General features: G+C 53.5%; 1 protein-coding gene across 7 annotated transcripts in view; it reads left to right on the top strand.

Annotated features, from left to right (window-relative positions):
• Window positions 1-22284, top strand: part of NFATC2 (nuclear factor of activated T cells 2) — a 152049-nt gene that overhangs the window by 110472 nt on the left and 19293 nt on the right. For all 7 annotated transcript variants that reach the window (XM_036418799.2, XM_036418800.2, XM_036418801.2 and 4 more), the window contains exons 7-9: window positions 217-272; window positions 668-794; window positions 3491-4180. In XM_036418799.2, coding sequence (XP_036274692.1) covers window positions 217-272; window positions 668-794; window positions 3491-4180 — 873 coding nt within the window. The remainder of the gene's footprint in view (window positions 1-216; window positions 273-667; window positions 795-3490; window positions 4181-22284) is intronic.

Below are 22284 nucleotides of genomic sequence, written 5' to 3'. Positions count from 1 at the left end.
TGCCACCATGGGTTTCCTTTGCAAAAAGAAAGATACAGATATGACAAGAAAAATACATATGTGTGCATCTATACATCTGTTCCACCAACACACATGTACGCCATACTGAAATGATATCACACAAAAACCAAGATAAAGAGGCTTCGGTGAGTTTGTGTCTTAAGTGTTTGGTTCCTAACAGTTCCTTCAGAGACTGTCACCCTTGGATTTTTCCAGATGGGCAGCAGATCTGGGAGATGGAGGCCACCGTGGACAAAGACAAGAGCCAGCCTGTAAGCATCGGGCGAGAGGACCGAATGCCCTGACCGTGTCCTGCCTACCTCCCTCGGGTCCTTTTCCCTCCTCCTCCCTTTCCTACACCAAAGTCCCAGGGCTTTGGACCTTAGCAGCCACGCAGTAGGTATTGAATGGACGACTTAAGTAAACGCCCCATGAGCACCAGGCCGCTGGTTTGTAACTGTGACATCTTACTGTTCTCCGATGGAGTAAGTGGCGGTTCTTTCTTTGCCGAGACTGAAAGGTCAAATTCCCCCGAAATAGCCCTTCACCTGTACACGTATGGCACGTGTCCTGACTCCAGGTAGACAGGCTGGCTCCACGTGCGTGGGGCCTGGATGGGAATGTAGATGTTGCCGCCGTGAAGTTAATGACAACCCCTTCCTTCCAGAACATGCTTTTCGTGGAGATCCCCGAGTACCGGAACAAGCACGTGCGCACGTCGGTGAAGGTGAACTTCTACGTCATCAACGGGAAGAGGAAACGAAGCCAGCCTCAGCACTTTACCTACCACCCAGGTAGGGAGCCTCCCGGAGGCCCCTGTGGTGGGGAGGCAGCAGGAGCGTGTGGGTGAGGGCCCGGGGTCTGCTGCCGGCGGGTGACTCGGGCTGGTGGTGCAGGAGTCAGGTGCACAGCAAGTGCTCACTCAGCACAGCAAACTGGCTGCAGGGAAGTGAGCTGTTGTGTTGTCAGTATTTACCTCTGGGAGGGCGGGGCTGGGAGAGGCATGTGAGGGCTTGTTCCGCATAAGGCTGCAAAGCTGGTGACTCCTATCCCTGCCTTAGGTGTGATCATCTTTTTCTTTTTCTTTTAATTCTTGGGTTCAACTTAAGCTTTTCCACTTTTTTTTTTTTAAGTTTTAAAAAATATATATATTTTATTGATTTTTTTACAGAGAGGAAGGGAGAGAGATAGAGAGCTAGAAACGTCGATGAGAGAGAAACATTGACCAGCTGCCTCTTGCACAGCCCCTACTAGGGATGTGCCTGCAACCAATGTACATGCCCTTGACGGGAATCGAACCCAGGACCTCAGTCCACAGACCGACGCTCTACCGCTGAGCCAAACCGGTTTCGGCGTTAGGAGTGATCATGACAGGGAGAGAGGTGACTGTGCCCCAAACCTATGGAATCTCTCGCTGAGCCCACTGTGGGTGGTGACCCTGTGGCAGGTGGAGTTCCTGGGTGGGTAATCAGTCCAGGAGGTCTCATTCTCACAAAATAGTCCCAGGAGGGGTGACAGGGCCATTTCATTCATTCATTTGTTCATTCATTCATTCATTCAGAAAATATCTGAGGGCAGGTACTGAGCTGGAGACACAGCAGTGAACACAGCAGATCAAAAGCCCTGCCCTCGAGGAGCCGCGGCCCTAACAGAGGGGACTTGGATCTAAGTGATACTGATATGATTGACATATCAGATGAGGAGGGGCCTGAGACAGGCCCACTAGGCACCTTCCCAGAATGGGAAACCTGTCATCAAAACTGTCACCCCGAGTGTAATTTCTCTTCCGTGACAGTTTCCCAGGGGGTCTCTCTCTGGATTGCTGGAAGCATGAGCCTGAGCGGCCGTGCTGAGAGCCTGGCTGGGGGCCTTGGCCTTGGCAAGGTGCGTCCATGGGTTTGCGTGGCCCCGCCCAGGGCTGACGTGCCAGGCCGCGGGTGGCACGCCACGTCCCAATGGGACCTCACTCGGCGGAGACGGGCTCTGGGAGGGCTGTGGACGGCATCACCACAGTCGCGCTCACGCAGAGGTTTTCAGTTACGTTTTATGGCTTCTCACCTCTCGTGTGGAGGGGAGGCCGCCCTGGGCCTGGCTGGCACGCACCTGTCTGAGCGTGGTCCCCGTGAGGACTCGGTCCCTTGTCGGGCCGGGATTGAGATGGTGGCCTTCGGATGGCATCTCGAGGAATGGTTTCTGTGGTTGGTGTCAGAGCTGTGTGTTTGCTTTTTAAAAAAATATATATTTTATTGATTTTTTTTACAGAGAGGAAGAGAGAGGAGAGGGATAGAGAGTTAGAAACATCAATGAGAGAGAATCATCGACCAGCTGCCTCTTGCACACCCCCCACTGGGGATGTGCCCACAACCAAGGTACATGCCCTTGACTGGAATCGAACCCGGAACCCTTTAGTCTGCAGGCCGACGCTCTATCCACTGAGCCACACTGGTTTGGGCTGTGCGTTTGCCTTGAGGGCTGAACCTCCTGGCCTCCTCCAGCCCCCAACCTGTGGGAGGAGACCCCCCTTTGATTACTGTCCTGTCACCAGTTCATTTACTCCGGTGCCAAGAAAGCTCATTCCTTAGCTCTGAGGCTGGATGTCGGAGAAGGACACATTCCGGTGGCACTTCTAGGTGGGGAGAGAGGGACAGTGGGGACAGTAACCCCAGCACCACCAACAGTAGCAATAGTAATAATGATTGCAACAACGGGCATTGAGCACTTGCTGTATGCCAGTCCCTGTGCCGAGTACCCTGCACACATAGCTCATTTAATCCTCCCAATAACCCCACTGGGTGAGTGCCTGTGACTCCCAACTAACAGATGGGGAAACTGAGGCCCCACCCTGCAGGTCTCATCCCCTCAAAATCCTATAGAACCAAGGAGGCCGACAGTCAACATTCGGTCATTTCTTGACCAGAAAATATCTGTGTGCCAGTTAAGTTCCAGGTAATGTTTTAGGTGTTAGGGACCCAGCGTTGAACAAAACAGACAACCCTCCCTGCCCCCCCACCCTCCCCAAAAAATCTCCTTTTGAGGAGCTGACATTCCAGTGGGGGGTGTTCAGACAAACAAGCCCATCTACAGAACGTATCAGGTGGTGATGAATATGATGGACAGCGAGAAGGGAAGGGGCGGGGACTGGTAGGCAGAGGGAGGAGGGGGACCATCATTTTAGTCAAACATTCTTCTCTGAGTGCTCCTCCTGGGGAGAAAGGCTGCAGACACCCCGGGCTGAGACCACCTGCTATTCACAGACCACCCTTCGACCACTGGAAAGACCTGTGGTTCAAGGTCATTGCCCGGGGTTAGGTTTCGGACCTAAGACCATTGCACAGGGAGCCCCTTGCCTGAGGCTAACGAATGTCAGAGCCCAGCTTTTTCACCCACCCATTCAGACTCCCGAGGCCATGTGCCCAACCCCTGCCCTCTGACCCTCTGTGCACACCTGCGGCTTACTAAGAACGGTGCACCCCGTGTGCTTTTCTCTCAGTCCCAGCCATCAAGACAGAGCCCACGGATGAATATGACCCCACCTTGATCTGCAGTCCCGCCCACGGGGGCCTGGGGAGCCAGCCTTACTACCCACAGCACCCCAGGGTGGCCGAGTCCCCCTCCTGCCTCGTGGCCACCATGGCCCCCTGCCAGCAATTCCGCTCGGGGCTCTCGTCCCCCGACGCCCGCTACCAGCAGCAGAACCCGGCGGCTGTGCTGTACCAGCGGAGTAAGAGCCTGAGCCCCAGCCTGCTGGGCTACCAGCAGCCAGCCCTCATGGCCACGCCCCTGTCCCTCGCGGACGCCCACCGCTCGGTGCTGGTGCACGCCGGCTCCCAGGGCCCGAGCCCGGCCCTGCTGCACTCCTCTCCCGCCAGCCAGCAGGCCTCGCCGGTGATCCACTACTCGCCTACCAACCAGCAGCTGCGCTGCGGGGGCCACCAGGAGTTCCAGCACATCATGTACTGCGAGAACTTCCCCGCCGGCTCCGCCAGGCCTGCCCCGCCCCCCGGCAGCCAAGGCCAGAGGCTGAGCCCGGGGTCCTACCCCACGGTCATTCAGCAGCAGAATGCCACAAGCCAAAGAGCCGCCAAAAACGGACCCCCGGTCAGTGACCAAAAGGAAGTGTTACCTGCAGGCGTGACAATCAAACAGGAACAGAACTTGGATCAGACCTACTTGGATGACGGTAAGATGCTCATTTTCCTTATTGCCCCTGAAGAAGATGCCTCGAGCGCCCACCCCCCACCCCCACCCCCAGTTCACTTACGGCCTGAGTATCTTCCTTTACCCCTCTGGGCCTAGTGTCCCTTCTGAAATGTAAGGGGTTGCAGAAGATGGCCCTTGTGCCTCCCCCAAGCCTCTGCATGCACCATTTCCCGGCAGGACCTCTGGGGCGGGCGGTAGGGGATTTAGATCCCCCCTCCTCCCCCCTACAACCATCATACGAGGAAGAGCAAGCGTTCTGCTGCAGGAGCATCCCAGGGTCATGAACAGGGCCAGTGTAACTGCTTCCGCTCACTTCCCATTTGCCAAATTTAGACCGAGGGCAGGAAAACGGAAGGGAAGAAGCGAACCTTTTATTCCTGTGGAGGAAAAACCCCCACTTTATAGCCCTCTTTTGTGTGTTTGGGGGTGGAGAAAGGGAAGGGGAAAGCTCACTGCCAAGCTGCGCTGTGAGGAGGGAGCATGAATGGGGGCTGGCGGGCAGGCCGCGGGCCTCGCTGCCTGCGCGGGCGGAACAGAGAGGCACATTGACGGGAGGGGCGCCGTTGTGGTTGTGGTCGGGCCAAGGACAAGGGCGGAGGCGGCTTTGGACGCGTCTGTAGGTGCCCGGGCATCCTGGCGGGGCCCAGCTGGCGAGTATCAAGTTGGAGTGGCCGTGTACGTGACCTGGTCTGGTCTGCGACACTCACCTGGGGCCAGCCAGGTGCCCCTGAAGGACGGCGAGGGCAGGCAGGCCAAGCAGCCTTCCCCCCTGGGGCCCCAGAATCAGGAAAAGGGGTGGTTTGGGTTTCTTTACGGGAGAGGGAAAACCAGTATCACTGGCTGCCGTCCGCAGCCCCAGCCTCACACTGTAGAGACATTGGCATCTGATACACCCCGAGACCTCAATTATTTAGGAAAATGGACTCTCAGAAAGCCAGCCGAGGGGTAGGAAGTGAGGCAGAAAGCTTCCCCGTGGCCACAGGCGTTGTCATAGAGACCAGGTACAAAACATCAGACACGTGAGGGCAGGACATTTTGGGGGCTTACTAGGGCCTGACTGACTTTAGGCAAAGTTTTGATGATGTGGGTTACCTCAGGCGGTTTCCGTGTCTTCTCTCTGGTGAAACTACCCACCTAAAACTGCCCCAGATGCATCCAGCAGAGATCACCAGGGCCAGCCCAAATGTGCAGGGTCAGACTGCTCCACTGTTAGCCTCAAGGCCTTGCTGCATGAATAATGGATCCGTCTAATCCGGAGCACTCAAGCACAGGTTGGGTTAGGTTCACCGGACTCCGTTTCGAAGGGCAGATCCAGGTGCAATCCATTCTGGAACAATGCACACCCAAAATGGTTAAGATAAGCGTCTGGTTTATCTTATTTCCAGGGAGCTCCTCCGGTAGAACATGCCAATGATACAAATGCCCTTTGCGAGCGGATAAGAGAAACGCGGCTGTAACCAGACCCCTCTCCACGTGCGGGCTGGTGTGTGCGTGGGTGGGGGAGGGGGGTGTATCAGGGCCGAGGTGCTTTATAAATAAATGAGTGCCTGAACAGCTGGCTCGTGTCCGGGGGGGGGGGGGGGGGGAGGAGAGTATGTGTCTGCCATCTTTGCCCAGCTGGCTCGTGTCCGGCGTTGGCTCAATGTCCGGACTGAGACGCGTGCCAGCCCCTCCCACCCTGTCTGTCATCCCACATTACAGGCAGCGAGTGGCTTGGGCAGGAGCAGGAGTAAGGCCCTCTGTCCCTGGCTCTCCACGACCCACCGATATCCATGGGGCCTGAGGGGGTCAGGAGTCACCTTTGCACATCAGAGCCTCAGACCACAGCGGAGCTCCCCGTATTCTCAGAAGTCTATGCTGTAGAGAAAGTGGCTGAGAATGGGTGCCTTCTCAGGCCTCCTAGGTGTCTTTCTGGACACAGACAGGTTCAAAGTCATGGCGAGAGGGGGCTCTGGCAGGTCAGCAGCACACGTAGGCCCAGGTACGTTGACGAGCTGAGTGTGGTGAAATCGCTTCCCCTGAAGGAGCCTTCGCCTAAGAACATTCTGCACAGCCTGCTCCATGGGGTCGGATGAGGCATCCTCTGACGCCAGGGTTCCACGGCTTTTTATTAATTTAAAATTTATAATTAGTGACAGTTGACATTGGATATTATTTTGTGTTTGGTTCAGGTGTAACAGCATAGTGGTTAGACAGTCATGCACTTTACAAAGTGATCCCCCCAGTATTTTAAGTGCCCACCAGGCACCGTACATCGTTATTACAATACTAGAGGCCTGGTGCACGAAAATTCAAGAGAAGGCCTTCGCAGCCCCGGCTGCCTCACAGGCCCTACCTCTTGCCTTGGCCTGGTACTGCCCACATCTGCCACCATACACCCTGGTTCCCCAGAGTTTCCCCCCACCCCCCACCCCCCGATCAATTGCCCTGCAGAGGGTGGTCTGGGCCTCCCTCTTGGGGGTAATCATGGAGTGCCTCCCTTCCCCCCATTGATCCACCAGCCAGTGGCCTGGGCCTCCCTCTGCAGGGTGATCGTGGGGTGATGGCAGACACATACTCTCCTCCCCCCCACCCACCCCTCCCCACCCTGACCAATCACATGGCACCCGCCTTGGCTGGCCTGGCTCCAGTGCATGTCATAGATGTCATAGCGTGGTCATCCGATGGTCATTCTGCTGCTGGAATTTGCATGTTACACTTCTATTAGTATAGATTGTTGATTGTGTTCCCTATGCTGTACTTTAAAAGCTGAAAAAAACTTATTTAAGCCAAGTTTTTAAAAAACTCGTATACAGCAGGACTTGTCAGAGCCTTTACTGCACTAGTGGACGTTATACATCTCTCAGATAAGAGGAGGTGGCACTTTCCTGGGCCCCCAAAGGGCAGCAGTGTGACTGCTGGTTAGACGGTCGGTGCTTGACCAGCATTGTCCCCAAGGCTCTGTCCACACAGGACCCTCCGATGTGGGGGAGGGGTGGGTCCCACGTGGCTGGTTGTGCCCAGTGGTAAGCCCTAACCACACCGCCCTACAGCCACCAGGTAGAGGTGGGTGCAGTCTTGCCTCCTAGTTGCTGGAATATCAGATCCCTCTTACCGGCCTGGCAGCCGTGGAACATCCTCAGATCCCGCTGTTGGCTGTACAAGGAGAGGATTCGCTCAGTCTGTTGTTTTGGGTTTATTGCTCACAGGTGAACTGAAATCCTGGCTCATTCCTCTGGTCAGGTTGGGAGACAGGGAGGTTTCCCAGGTCCCTTTCTGTCCCTGTCATTGGCTGCTCCAAAGGGATCGTTCCCCCAAAATACGTACCGGCCTGCACCAGCTCCAGCTTGTCGGAAGTTCTCAGGGGCCATTTAATTTCCTTGGGGTTTTGGCAGAGCAGACTGTCCTTGGAACTTGGGGAGAGCTGGGATTCGTGTTTCGAGGGCCCATGGACGGATCCACAGAGGGTAAAGGAAAGGGTCCCAGTGGACGAGGCCCACGTGAAAACTGACACGCCACTGCCGGCCACCCCGGGAAGCCCCGAGTTTGCTTTTCTTTCCTGGCCTTTGCTCGCGGGCCAGAGTCTGGTCTGGGTGTCCACCTGGCTGCCCTGCTGTGTCCGTCTGCTTTTCATCTCTCTCTCCCGACTGCATTCCTGCGCACAGACGCTGTCTGTCTGGGCTCCGTTTTTTCTTGGAACTCCAAAATGCCACTTCGACTTGCTCCACTCCAAGGGCTGGAGACATTTTCAAAAAGCTTCTTTTTGAAACAGTCAAGTAAGTGATATTCCAGGGAAGCACAAACCCTCACTCCCTCTCTCCTTGGCTCCTCTGCCCACTCCGAATCAGGTGCTTTTTCTTGGTTCTGAAATGTGTCTCACACTCGCTCTTTTCCCTGCTCCCTCGTCCCCTTCTCGAAGGAGTGCCTTCTTCTAAATGCAGCTGCTGGTTGCACCTGGGGAACACGTGAGGAGGTGGGCTTGGGGAAGATTGGAGGGAACGGTGTTTAGGGAGAGGGAACAGCTGTGGGGGAGGTTAGGAGGTCAGAGGAGTGTGCTAGCGTTGGCGGGTTTTTGGCTGCAGCCGTGTGATTTGACTCACCCTTTGAAAAGATCGCTCTGGCTGCATTTGGAAAATGGTCTCCAGGGAGGCAAGAATTGGGAAAGAAGGGATATATTTCATTCTGGACTAAGCAGGTGGGCGGCTCGAGTCCTGCCCAGGACTGTGCTGGAGGGCGGCACACCCTTTCCCTAGCGTGGCCATCCCAGCTGCCACTGCGTTGCCCTATACCGGTGCCCTCATGGAAGACACAGAGCATGAAGGTGTGTGGTCCCCACTTCCAAAGGCCAGAAGAGCCAATTTTTAAATTCTCCTATAAAAATACATTTAAAAATGCCCCAGAGCACAGGCCCCCTCCCTCCCACTCCCCTCCACCCTGCGGGATGTTAACCAGCACGAGGGAGATGATGCCCTTGGCCCAGGGGCAGCTGGGAAGTGCCGCGAGTGTGCCCCCTGACAGACTGTGGACCAGTGGCCCAAGGGTCGCTGGTTGTGCTCTTGGCAGAGGGACCGGGGAGGGGTGTCCTTTGAAAAGGCTCTTTGCCCAGAAGCAGGAGGTGCTCGTGCATGAGAAGCCGGCCAGGGAAGAGAGAACAGAAGGCTGCACGCTCTGAAGCACAGGAAGCGGGAAGGGAGCCGAGGAGGGGAGAGCATTCCGTGACCAGCAGGCTTTGTTCGGTGGGCCGGCAATCTTTTACCGGGGCCGCTCCGTGCCCACGGCAAGCCGGCGACACAGCAGCTCCTGTTCGGCGAGGCGTGCAGAGCCTGATACAGCCTGGTGGCTGCTGAGGACCACACATGGCCGCAGTCACATGGGCTCTATGTGGCTCAGCCTCCCGGGGACTGGGACAGTGGTGCCTTGCTCTGTAGGGTGAAACTCAGGGATTCTCTACTGTGATGGGAACCAAGAGAAATGGTTGCCTGGCTCAGCGGCCCCGAGGCCGTGGGCACCTGGAGAGCCAGGTGTGGGCATTGTAGATTGGAGATGTGCGGTGCCCTGGAAGCCGCCAATGCCAAGTTCCAGGCTCAGCGCCACCTTCCGTGGGCACCAGCAGAGTCTAGGCCAGTGGTCGGCAAACTCACTAGTCAACAGAGCCACATATCAACAGGACAACGATTGAAATTTCTTTTGGAAGCCGAAAACCGACTTCTGCGCATGGGCCACGAAGTTTCAATTGCACTGTATGTGCGCGCCCACACGTGGTATTTTGTGGAAGAGCCACACTCAAAGGCCAAAGAGCTGCATGTGGTTCGCGAGACGCAGTTTGCCGACCGCTGGTCTAGGCCCTGCTGAGGGCTTTGGTCAGCATTCGTTTCAAAAGTTCATTTGAAAATATTTACATTTTTCTATAGGCATTATGTCCACGTGGTCAAAAAATACAAAATATAAAGATATCTGGCAATTTGTTGTTTCCATATCTGCCTTGCTCCTGAGAGTAATTTTGCTCTAGCCTTGCAGAGCAGTAGTTTTCAATCCTTTTTTCCCCCATTTTTGTCACACACCGGCTCAGGGGTCTTTTAGATAATTTTCCCCTGACCACTGCCCCCATGAAATGTCAGTCACACAGACTGACATTTGCAGGGCACAGGACATTGTCATACGTAAGAATTTCCACCCACAAAAATCGGCTTTCACTTCTTGAGTGGGGATACCCCCTCTTGTGAATGCACAATGCAGAGCTGCTATAAGTACTTGTGAACAGATGTAAGTATATATGTTCTTATTTCCCCCCTTCATTCTGCAAAAGATAGCATGGAGTACCCACAGGGGATGGGATGTGGTTGTCTCTTGCTGTCACAGCAGCACTTACACATCTGTCACTTGGTGAATGGCTGGGTATGTTAGGGGCCAGTTCTCAGGAACGGGCGGCTGGTCTGAGGGGCCAGCCTTGATTCGGGACCTGTTGGGGGCAGAGTCTCTGGGGTTATTGTGTCTGGTTTCAGTCTGGCCTCCTTACTACACTGTTTTGTGACCTTGGACAAGTCAGGGTTATTGTGAGAACGAAAATGGGAGCATCTTTGTGAGGAAAGCACTTGACCAGTACCTGACGTACATGGTAAGCGCTCAAAAGTTGTTAATGTGCTTTCCCCCTCCATCACTGCCAGCATCATTATCATCGTCATCTTCATCATCATCATCGTCGTCATCGTCATCAATTGCGTCATTGCTATGGCCTGAATGTGTGTCCCCTCCCCCACAATTTCATACATTGAAACCTAACCCCAGAGTGATGATATATGGAGGTGCAGCCTTGGGAGGTAATTAGATCCTGAGGATGGAGCCATCATGATGAGGATGAGCGACCTTGTAACAGAGACCCTGCAGAGTCCCCAGGTTCCCACCTGCCATGTGAGGTTATAGTGAAAAGGTCATGAGAAAATGGGCAGAATCTGCCTGCTGGCACCTTGACCTTGGACTTCCCAGCCTCCAGAACTGTGAGGAATAAATGATGGTTGTTTATAAGCCACCCGGTGGCTTTTTTGTTACAGCAGCTTGAACAGACTGAGACAGCTACTGCCTCAGCAGGGAGTTGGGGCAGAGCTGGGCTTTGAAGAGCCCCGAGGCTGGCTCTCGGCTTCTGTCCTCATTTCCCTGCCGGGCTGTGTCTGGTTAACTCAGCAAAGGGTGTTTAGAGCCTCACTAGAAAATGCAAAGACCAGAAAACTGCTTGCCTAGAGAGGAGCCCCTAGAATTTACAAGAGCTACTGCTTGAAGGTTACTTACCTGACCTCCTAGCCGGGCCTTGTCCCCCTACCAGGAGTGAACGTCAGGGTACCGGTCCTTCTCCAGGGGCTTCTTTCTTTTGCCCAAATGCTTGGTGTTGCCCTGCCTTGAGAGAGCCTTGCTTCCTAGCTGTGCCCGCAGCTGTGCTTCCCTCCCAGGTGCGGTTGCTCCGCGCCGCGGGCTTATGTAACCGAAGGCACCCCTTCCAGCTGACTCCAGATCCATAAATGCTCAGCCATCTTTTGAAATTCTGCAAAGCAGATGTTTCCAAAGGAATGTGCTCTTGCATTTTGAGGTCAGAAGCTACCAAACCACAAGAAAGTCCTTTCTCAGACTTGCTGTCCACTCAGCCCTCATTCCAGAGCAGCATCTGAGCCACAAAGAGCAGGCAGGGCCCATAAAGAGGATCCAGGAAGACATCGTAGGGGGGCATCCGCTGGCCCCACAGTCATGCACCAAAACCTGTGCTTTTAACTCCTCCAAGTCATGGGCGCTGCACCCAGTGTCCCCCTCCTGATGAGGTGGTTCTCTTTTGGTCACAAGTGGGTATCTCGGGAAGGAACAGGGGGAAGATCCATGGGTTGGTCGGCATCCAGACCTCCCTTCAAGGCCCTTCTGCACTTTTATCCTATCGATACAAGCACAGAGAGCAGACGCGCTGCCGCTCACTTCCTCAGTGAGCGACCTGGACGAGCCGGCACAAGTGGGTGCAGGGCTGTCATTGTGATGGGTCCTCACTCGTCCTGGCCACGACCCACAAGATTTCCTACCAAAGAAGTGACCCAAAGTTACGTAAAAAAAAAAAAAATGAATAACTTCCCAATATCGACTCTGGCTGTAATGTTTTTCTCATTAGGAGAGTAGAAGGGGAAAAGCAATTCGAAGCGATGAAGTAGATGGCGGAGAGTGAGTCAGACCTTTCTTACTTCACAACAGACTTTTCTCTATGCTCCCTCCCTACCTTCTCCCCCATCCGTAACCCCGTTTTGGATAAATAGTGAAGCTTTATTTTTCCAGGGGGGGAAAATCAATCTTTTATGAAATAGTCCTGGTTTTACTCTCTTCCATAGAGTTGTGGATTGGATGCATTTTGTCACCTTTGGAGTAGCGTTTGGGACTTTCCTTGTCCTGGACCTATTTTAACTATATTTTCACTATGGATTTTCTTTTACTTTCTACCTTTTCAGAGAGAGGGGGGAAAAGGGGGGGGGGGCCTTTGCTCCTGGGGAATGATGAAACCATTTCTCTGGCTCCTCTCCCTGCATTCTTGACACCTCTGTAGTTTGTTGCTGACCTGGCATCTGGCTTAGGGAGGCTGTGTTTGGGAAGGCTGGCGGAGGCTGTTTGGCCCATCCGGGATGCCTGGTCTTTCTCTGGGTGAAGTCCGAGGTCAGGTGAGACTCGGATTTGAAGGAGTCCTTCGGGTTTCAGGGTGACGTCTGCCTCCTCCCTTTAAACTGCTGTGAAGTCAGACCTGCGGCCAGGAGGCCACGCGGAGGCTCCCTGCTCATTGAGAGCGGGCGTTAGGATGGGCTTGTCTGTGGCAGGGGGTGTGGACGTAAGTCCCAGGCATTCTGCACACCAACAAGCTGATCTCATCTGAAGCCGGTTAGTTCCACCATCCCGGGAAAGTTGAAAGGCCACTCCCTCCCTGATGGTTGGCTTCCAAAACTCAGGCAGAGTGGAGGTTCTGTTGCATAAGCCAACGACGTGGAGGACTCATCTGAAATGCTCCACAGCCGGTTCTTATAGATTTCTGGAAGTGGATGGTGCCCGTCGGACCCTCAGCTTTATTGGACGCCTAAAAAAGAATCGACCTCAAGTTGATGAATGCGCCCTCTCCGCTTCTGACAGATGGATTGAGTTGTGGTCGGCTCCGGTGCTCGGAGCAGGGTGGCCAGTGGGCGTTCCAGGGGCTGCGTTCAGCCGGCAGATATTTAGTTTGGCCCACACGTTATTTTCGAAAATATTTGGATTAGGTGCCAATGTTTAAAAACCAAGAGATTGCACATAAAAATACAGATTTCCGGCTTTCCTTGGAAAATGCGAGGAGCTGGCTGTCTTGGGGCCCGCGTTCTGCCTAGAGGCCACCAGGAGTCAAAGTCGGGGCCGGTCCTGAGTAGAAACCACTTTCCTTATGCAGAGCACGTACTTGGCCTGGTCCCCACACTGCCTCTGGCCTCCGGGGTGGATGGCGTGTCCATTGTGACTTACCATCATGCTCACACTGTTGTTCCCCTTGCACTTGGCTGACCTCACACAGCCAGGGTTTCTGTCTGGACCTGTTAGGCCTCAGCATGGGTGACCTCTCTTCTGGAAGTGTCACTCAGACCCGAGCCGTCTAAGCCGCACCAGGCACGCAGTGGGAGCTTTGGAAGTACTATCACCTTCTCCCTTTCTTCCTCCCCACTCCTTGGGGCCAGGAGTAAGATTTATAAAAACCTTTTACTATGAAATGTTTTGAATATATATAAATAGAGAATAGCACAATGTACCCACCACCCAGCTTCAACTGTTGCCAACTCATAGCTAATCTCATTTTCCATCATCTATCACCTCCATTTCAGCCATATTTCTGAGCAAATCCTAGACACCCAAAATCTTAGCTATCAAAACTGCATTTCATATGTAAGATAGTATGTATCTCTAAAAAAAAGGGGGGGGGGGTGGGATTCTGAAAATACTATACTATTAGCATGCATGAAACTTAATATCAAGAAATATTCAGTATTTAAACTACCCATGGAACTGGGTATCCCACGAGATATCCAGTTTGAACTTCCAAGTATGACTGACTCAGACATATATTCAAGACGTTTTCTTCTTTGTTTTATTTTTATAATCTTAGAGTTTGAATCAGGATTGACTCTAGGCCTACATAGAGGCCCTTGGTTGCTGAGTTTGTTTTAACCTGGAGGTGTGCTCTCTGGACTAAACAGCGTAACTTTCTCTTGTTTCATCATCATTAAGATCATTTTGCAGTTTACGTGTTGAAGAAACCAGGTTGTTTCCTGTAAAATTCCTCACACTGGCTTTTGCCACTTAGTCCCATGAGGAAGTTGAGCATGGTCCTCTGTGTGTGTCCTGTAAGTGGGCAGTTGATTCCAGAGCAGTGATCTTCACCCCGTGTGCCAATCGAATTTTTAAAACGTGCAGTACCTGTGTGTTTAGTCAGGGGCACTGACCTCTTTTCCCTTAGATTGGCAAAAAAAAAAAAAAATGGCAACAGCCAACACAATAATAGTCATCTGGTGTGAATGAATCAAAATTATACCTATTTTTGTCAGATCAGCAAAAACTGTAATGTGTTTGGGTTTTGTTTTTGCTTTTGGTGTGCCACAGAGTTTTAGCTATTAGTTTATGTGTGTCGTGAGCTGAGAAAGGTTGCAGACTGCTGGTCTAGAGGCTTAACTGTCTCCGGTTCAGTCACTTCATAGGTGGTGACGTATGTACCCTGTCAGGTAGCACATGGCATCAGGCCGCCTCTCTCTGGGTGATGTCTGTTGATAGTCAGTGCTTAGCTCCATTAATTCAATGGTGCATTAATTGCAAAATGGTGATATTCTATTCTAATTCTATCTTCCCTTCCTCTTCTACTAGCTGGAAAACTTCTATAAAGAGAGACTTCCTCCACCAACAATGGCAGAATTCATATAGAAAAAGCAGAATGAATACTTGATTCTTTCTCTTTATTTACCAGTTTTTAAAATAATGGGCTGGTTCATTAACATCCCCCGATGGTGATCAATTGGGGTTTTTATTTTGTTGGCACCATTATAAACTCATAGGCTTAAGCATAATTGATGTTTTAAGATTTGAATGGACTTTTTTTTTAATAGTTCCTTTTGTCCTTGTCATTGGTTGAATATATAAATACTGTGACTTTTTCTTTCCACTGGCGTAGCAATGCTGTTAGATATTTGGAGGCTTCAGGGGAGAAATAATTCTAAATGTATATTTGTATCATCAAGGAATCTTTAAGTGTGATTTAACAATAGTTGGAGTTTGCAGAGCAGGGGAAAGTTATGTATTAAGATGTAAGGGGCTGCTCTAACTGAAACCCAAAGTAACAGTATCTTAAACAAGATAGGTGATTTATTTCTTATTTAACAGTGTAGGTTTAAAAGTTCACTCCGGTATACTGGCCCCATGGTGCCAAGACAAGGCTCTGCTTTATCATTCCACCATTCTTAGGGTCATCTGTACTGACCAGATTGGCTCCTGGATGGGAGGAAAGGATGGAGAAAAGGAGGAAGGAGGGCATGCCCCTGCCCTATAAGGGTATAATCACACATATCTCATCATCTGGGACCCCATTGGCCAGAACCTTATCATGTGATCACACTGAGCTGCAAAGGAGGCTGGGAAATGTATTATAGTTTATATATTTACTTTACCCAACAGTGTGCAGATTAAACCTGTTCTCATGGAGGATAGGGAGAATGGATTTGGGTCTCTGCACAGGAAGCATGATCATAATGGAAAAATAGCCCAAAAGAAGATTGGCTATTTCTTATTCTTTAATATTCGTAGGAGTTCCTTTATCCCACCAATATCTATCCAGTGCATCCCAAGTGCCAAGTATAAGTTTTAGGTCCTGGGGACACAGTGATACATGAAACAGGTGAGGTCCCTGCCTTCATGGAGCTTGCCTCCTAGCTTACCAAACAAACAGCTAATATATATATATATATATATGTATATGCAGGGTTCCTCAGCCACAGCACAATAGCCATTTGGGGCTGGATAATTCTCTGTCGCACAGGCTGTTCTGTGCACTGTAGGCTGTTTAGCAGCATCTCTGGCCTCCTCCTACTTGATGCCAGTAGCACCCTCCGCTCCAGTGTGACCACCAGATTTGTCTCCAGATGTCGCCAAATGTCTCCTAGGGGGAAGAATCGCCACCAGTTAAGAACCACTATTCCGAAGGACGTGGTGCCTGATTCTGGCGAAAACAACACACAGAGTGTTGACTGAACTATTGTAGATGACTGGGGGGAACGGGGCAGGTGTCCGCTCCAGAAAAAGGCCTGTAATTTGTAGCCTGGAGAGTTCTTAGAACTCTCTGCATGTGTGAAGCCACCGGAAACTAGTTTCTTGCTGTGCACAGTGTATTCCCTGGCGAGTGTCCCGGACCGAGGCTTCGGAGTGAAAAGATCTCCATGTGTCGTTGTCAGAGGAAGCTGGACTTGGAGCCTCAAGTTGCCTCTTCCTTGTGGGTGGCCTTGGGTGAGGCACTTTGCAAAGCGACCCAAAGGTCAGCTGCCCACGAGCACTGTGGAGGGCTCTCGGTGTGGATGTACCCTGAGCTGGTAGCTTCAGGGACTTCCTTTTTGGACACTTTGCCTTCCTGGTTTGCTTCGAATCACCTGGTGCTGGTTCATACATTCCTTCTTAGGACAGATATTCACTGTGCACCTACTGTGCGCTGGGCTTCGTGCCAGGTGCTGGGACACAGCCGTGAATCCTGTAGCTGAGGCCCCTCCCATGACAGAGCTCTGTAGGGGGGAAAGTTAATTAGGAGTCAGCCGATACATGGTAAGAATTTCAGATGGGCTCAGGGCTCTAAATGAAATAAACAAGGCGATGGTCGGGGAGGTCACCTGGACCTGAGACCGGAAGGAGGAGGAGGGAGGGAGGGAATTGCAGGCAGAGGGAACAGCATGTGCAAAAGGCCAGAGCTGGGAGGAAGCCTGTGTGGAGGGACAGGGCGAGGCCTGGTGTCGCTGAGAGTGTGACCGGGGGTGAGTGGCAGGGAGGCTCTGAGGGCAGGCCAGACCACGGAGGCCTCCCAGGCCACCGCGAGAGGCTTGGACCGGACTCCGGGCGGGAAGGGAAGCTGCCAGCAGGTGGAAGGCTGCAGTATAGGGGGTACGTGTGCCAGGCCAGCAAGTGCAGGAACTGATTATAACCTAACAGCAGTCCCTCCCCCTTAATGAGCGCCTTCGGGAGGCAGAGGCCACCATCCCAGAGTCACAGCCATAAAGTCAGGCTGGGAGGCAGTGGCTGCCTCGGGGCACAGAGCTAGCGGCCGCAGGCTGAGCTGTCAGAGATGTGGGTGAGAGAAAGTGGTCTAGATTTCACTGTGAAAAGAGCACTTATTTGGGGCCCTTTTACCCCCTCTGTCTGATGAGACTCCAGAAAACGGGCTCTCACTCCCAAAGCCGCCTCTGGCTGCCCCCAGGAATCTCAGATTGGGCTGGTGCTACCACAGCCCCCTAGCCCCTCTGCTCTCCTCCCTTCTCCCTTCTCCCCCTTCTCTGTACAGCAGCCTAAGGAATGTGGGGCGTGGCCTTAGGCAAGTGAGACATCTGGTCACCTTATCTTAAAGTCTTTGCTTCTTTGCCATATGCACATATTATTTAAAATATGTTTTTTAAAAGGACACGTTTCAGATCCTCGAAATGGCCGTAAGGGCTAGTGTAAAAAATGGGAATTTAGGGGGGAAAGCTTTCATTTCTGCTTCGCGGCGTGTCTCCCACCAGGTGGATGCGATTGTCTTTTTCCCCACCCGGCTCCGCTTGGAAAGGAGAGCGACGAGCAGCTGTGCGGGGACGGTCTTGCCTCTGAGCCGTGGCCTCCACCCACACCTGGGGCGCCATCCTCTCCCTCCCTCGCCTTTTGAAGCAGACTGGAGTTCCGTGGCTGACAGGCTCTCTTCTCTCGGCAGCCAGAGGGCCTTTCTCTCCCCCCCGAGGGCTGGGCAGGTGGTTTTTCAAAGTGGCTGTTTCTCACGTGCGCCTTTCAGCTGTTTCTATTTTTTTTTTTTTCCTCCCCTGATTTAAGTTCAGCTCGCTGGGACGAGGACTAATGTCTCTGACTCGTCTGTGCCGCCTGGGCCCCTGGGCTGACTTTGCACATAGTAGGCTTTTGACAGCATTTTTCCATGTCCCTCTTTGCTCAAAGCCCGAGGCAGCTCCCTGCACACAAGGTGCTCACCAACGCTCTGTGGGTGTGCGTGACTATCTAAGGATGCAATGGAGATCATATCCCGCCTGGGCTTTAAAAACGTTAAAACTATGCATCCTCACAGAACATCAGTGATTATTTTTAACAAGAATAATAGCTAATACTTGGGGGTTCTCTCCTAAGTCTTCGTTATTTTAACTCATTTAATCCCCATAACAGCCCCACGAGGCAAGTACTGTTATTATCATCATTTTATAGATGGGGAAACTGTAGCCCAGAGAGGTTAAGTAACTGGCCAAAAGTCACACAGCCAGTGAGTAAAATTGTAGATGTTATTTATGTCGTTTTTTTGTTTGTTTGTTTTGTTTGTGGGTTTTTGGTTGGTTTGTCTGTTTTTTTGGAGGAGGGAGTTAAAGAGTATAAGTAATACCCTGTAGCACCTACTAGCACGGTTAAATAACATAGAAAGCGTAGAGAGACAGCCTGTATCCTGGGCCTAGAATTCAGGCCTCAGCAGGTCAGCTTTCAGATCTAGGGCTGTGAGCTTTGCAAATGGCCTGGAAAAACGCTTGGGAGACACAGGGTATGGGTGTGGGGGGAAGGGGATAAACTGCTGACTCCACAAAGAGAATTGCAAAATTGAGGTGATAGGGTTTAACGAAATGCCTATAAACCTAAGACATCAGCCAGACCCTTCAACCTTCATGGCAACATTTAAAGGACATTCATTGTGAGCTGCTTGGCACGATCTGGCCCGGAGTTTCCCAAAGTGAAAGTGCCGGGCACTTTAAATGTCCGCAGGGACTTTGCGGGTCACAGTGACAGGGCCCACGAAGGACGCAGCCCCATCGGAAGGGTGTGGGCGGCTCCAACTGGAGCCTGGGCTCCCTCTCCAGGCCGTGCTCCCCAGGCCTCTGACTGGACAGAGGCAGAGGCCACGGCTGAAGACCAGGCTGGGGCGGACCCTCAGATAACGTGCTGGTCGCTGGGCCCACTAGAAAAACCAACCTCTCGCCTCCAGCCAGCTGCACTGCCCAGCCCAGCCATCCTGAGGTTGTTGTGACAGCAAAACCAAGCGCCATGGAAACGGTTGTGCAAGCCCGGGAGCAGGCTGCCTGGGGAGCAGGGCAGCACCGCGCTTGCTCTTGGTGCTTCGTCCTGGTTCTCCTCCTCCTCCCCCGTCACTCTGTTGTGCTTGGCGACAGCTCACGTTGGACCCAGAGCCTCCTTTCGCAGGGAGACCTGCAAGCTTGCTTCCCCCTTCCAGGCCAAGAAGCCAGCACCGCTGGCACTTCCTCTCCCCTCTCCCCCCCCCCCCCCACTCCCCCGCCCTCTGTTCTGGCTGCTGCCTTCCAGCTCCCAGCTCCTCCTGCAGACAGCGCTCTGTGGGCCCGGCTGGTGGAGAGCGGTGGAGGCTGGGGACTCCGGGGAGTGGGCACCGAGCTGGCCGGCTTCCCTCTGCAAACAGCACAGTGTTTGCATCCCGGGCCTTGCCAGGCCTCTGACTGGGGCCAGCAGGGTCTCCCTCCTGCTGTGGTCCAGGCGTGTCTGGGGGCGGAGAACACAGCCCGCCCTGTTTTCCAAACTGCCAGGCTTCTGAGAGTCAGGCCTCAGCCAGGAGCTGGCATGCCTGCCTCCTGCCCACCCCCGACTCCTTTCAGAGAAAGGGCCACCCGCTCCTCCAGGCTGGCTCCCTGCTCTCAGTAGGGAGAGGATCTGGGGATGGACTTTTGCCCCTTCTGCAGCTGTCAACCCTGTGGTCATGGTCCTCCCCAACCCGATCCCCCAGCTGTTTGAGGCCAGCGCTCCAGAGATTCACCCCAAGGAGCGTCTGTGCCTGACTGTGGCCAGGCGTCCCCTGGAGAGTTTCCCAGCCTCCGCCCCTGAGGACAGCCCAGGAGCTCTCTGCCTCTCGGGACCCTGTGTGGCTGGTGTGGCAGAGGGGCAGGAAGGAAGGCCACCAGTTGGAAGGAGAGGGGCTGGTAAGATGGGAGACCCTCCCCTGGGTGCTTTGGATTCCAAGAGGGACTGCGCCTGCCGGCAGGTCCTTCAGGGAGAAACAGGACGGGCTGTTGTCACACAGACTTGGCAAGACTCCTTTCTGTTTTGGTGAAGTTTGGCATCCTGGCCACCGCTTTTTGCACTTCAGTCAGTTCCACTCACCACATTTGCTGAGTGCCTACTATGCGCCAGGCAGAAAACAAGACAAAGCATTGATTTAGTAACTTGCATTGTGGTTTGCAATGTGGCCGTGTGTGTGTGTGTGTGTGTGTGTGTGTGTGTGTGTGTGTGCACACGCTGTACACAGAGAAACAGCCAGCAGCTGGTGTGGGCAGGAGAAATAATTTGGCCTAATCAGCTTCTCCTTGAACTTCCGTGGTTAACTCTGACCATTTTAGGCCAAAAAGCTTCTGTCTTTACCGGCACTGATTGGCACGGCAGGAGAGTGGTTTTAAGTCCGCACCCTGGACTCGCTGCCTGCATTTAAATCCTGCCTCAGCCAACTGCAGGCTGTGTGACTCTGAGCAAGCCCCTGCAGCATCCAGAGCCCTGGTTTACTGAACTGCAAAATGGGAATTAAAAGAATCACACCTTCTTGTGAGCCTGGCGAACATGGGACTGTTAATGCATGCAGTTCCCTGGGCAAGACCTGGCACAGAGCAAGTGCTCAGTACTCAGCAGCCCCCGGCACTATTGACCGGCACCTGCAACCAGCCAGGTAAACTGGCAGGTGCTGGTTGTTTCCGGGTCTTTCCCCTTTGCTTTCCGGAATGTTCTTTCTCTGTCTCCTGGTGATGCCCACAGATAAATTCCTATAGGGTGGTACCTACATGTGGAACTGCTCGGTCCCTGGGCGTGCACGCACGCCGTTCAGCAAACAATACCAGATTGTCTCCTGAAGTGGTTGTGCCTGTTTACGCTCCCATCAGCTGCCCAGAAGTCCCTGCCCGGCTCTCCACGCTCCCCACTGTGGAGGTTGGAATCGTTTGTCATTGTGTGCAGCTCATGTGTGACATGGGCCCCCTGGAGCGGCAGTGTCGGGGTGGGGCCCAGCAGCCTGCACTCTCCCGGGCCCTCCCGGGGACCCGATGTCCTCCAGTTCGAAGCGGTGCTTCAGGAAGTCTGTTCCTATCTTGACGTTATAGAGAGCGTCTCCTGCATCGCCATCCACATAGCTCACAGTCTCACCTTCCCGCGGAGACGTGTGATCCACCCGGGCTGATGTCTGTCCGGTTTGCGAAAGCTCTCGTTTCATTGTTTTCCGTGCAGCGCTCGCTCAGCCCCAGACCGTCAATCGGGCGGTCCGTCCTCTCCCCGCGGGCGGGCCTGCACTCCTCGGTGCTGGGAATGTCATTTCCACAGGCGTGCCAGCCGCCTCCGGTCTCGAGGCTTCGTTCCTCTGTCCCCGGCAACAGTGCTCAGTCCCGGCAGCTTTGCAGCTATTCTCGATTCTGGCCGGCACAGGCACCGGCCTGTCGGTCCCCAGAAGTGTCTCGGATGATCTCAGCTTTTTGCTTTTCTGTGGACACGTTAGCGTCAGCTCTCCAGCCCCCCAGGAGGGCATCGAATCCTTACCTCAACCTCAAGTCACTGAATCTCTCACCCAAATGGGGGGGGGGGGGGGGGGAAGGGGAATGGACATGGTGTGACATTGAGTTTTTGTGGGTTTTTCTAAAACCTGCTGGAGGTCATTTTTCATAACAGAGACAGATAGAGCCGCCTCTCACAGGGGCTTGCTGACATTCCTGCCACAGACTGCCGCATGGGCGGGGTGTCGGAGGAGCCACGAGGGTCCTGCAGCCCGTCCCCCTGGAAGCTGGGCGGCTCAGTGGGTGATGCTCAGGGTTGGGCTGAGGAGGCCGTTGTTGGAAGGGCGGACCCTCCCATCTCTGAGCGTCTCTGGTTGCCTGAGGACACGTTACTCGTAGGACTTGCCTCCTGCCAAGGTCTTTTCATGGGCGATTTCTAGCCACATCCCAGTTGGCGTGTGAAATGGCTCAGGACAGAGATGCTCGTAAATGGAGAAACGCTTTCCCCTCCTTTCAGTCAAGCTGAGTAGGAAACCAAGGCGGAGGGTCCAGGTGCCCAGTCCTCGCCTCACAGCATCCGGCCATGTGCTGTGCTCGGTGCTCTGTGCTCGGGGGAGCACTTTGGAGCCAGGATTTCACGAGTCAGAGAAGAGCGCAGGCCGGTGGCAGCATGACCAGAAGCTCAGAGGCCCCGGCTTCGCCGTCATGACAGCCAAGCATGATTTCCCAGTCCCTCCCCCCTCCGCCCCCCCTCACCCCTGGGAAGCGGCCCCACAGAAGCCAGTGGTACAATACCCCACGCCGTGCCAGGACGAGGTACAGTGTGTGGAGGCTGCTGTCCCGGTGGGCGCAGCACCCAGGGGAGGTGACATCTGAGCAGAGC

The sequence above is a fragment of the Pipistrellus kuhlii genome, unplaced genomic scaffold (genome assembly GCF_014108245.1).
Source record: "Pipistrellus kuhlii isolate mPipKuh1 unplaced genomic scaffold, mPipKuh1.p scaffold_m20_p_6, whole genome shotgun sequence".
Classification (NCBI taxonomy): Eukaryota; Metazoa; Chordata; class Mammalia; order Chiroptera; family Vespertilionidae; genus Pipistrellus; species Pipistrellus kuhlii.
This window is presented reverse-complemented; position numbering and strand designations above follow the sequence as displayed.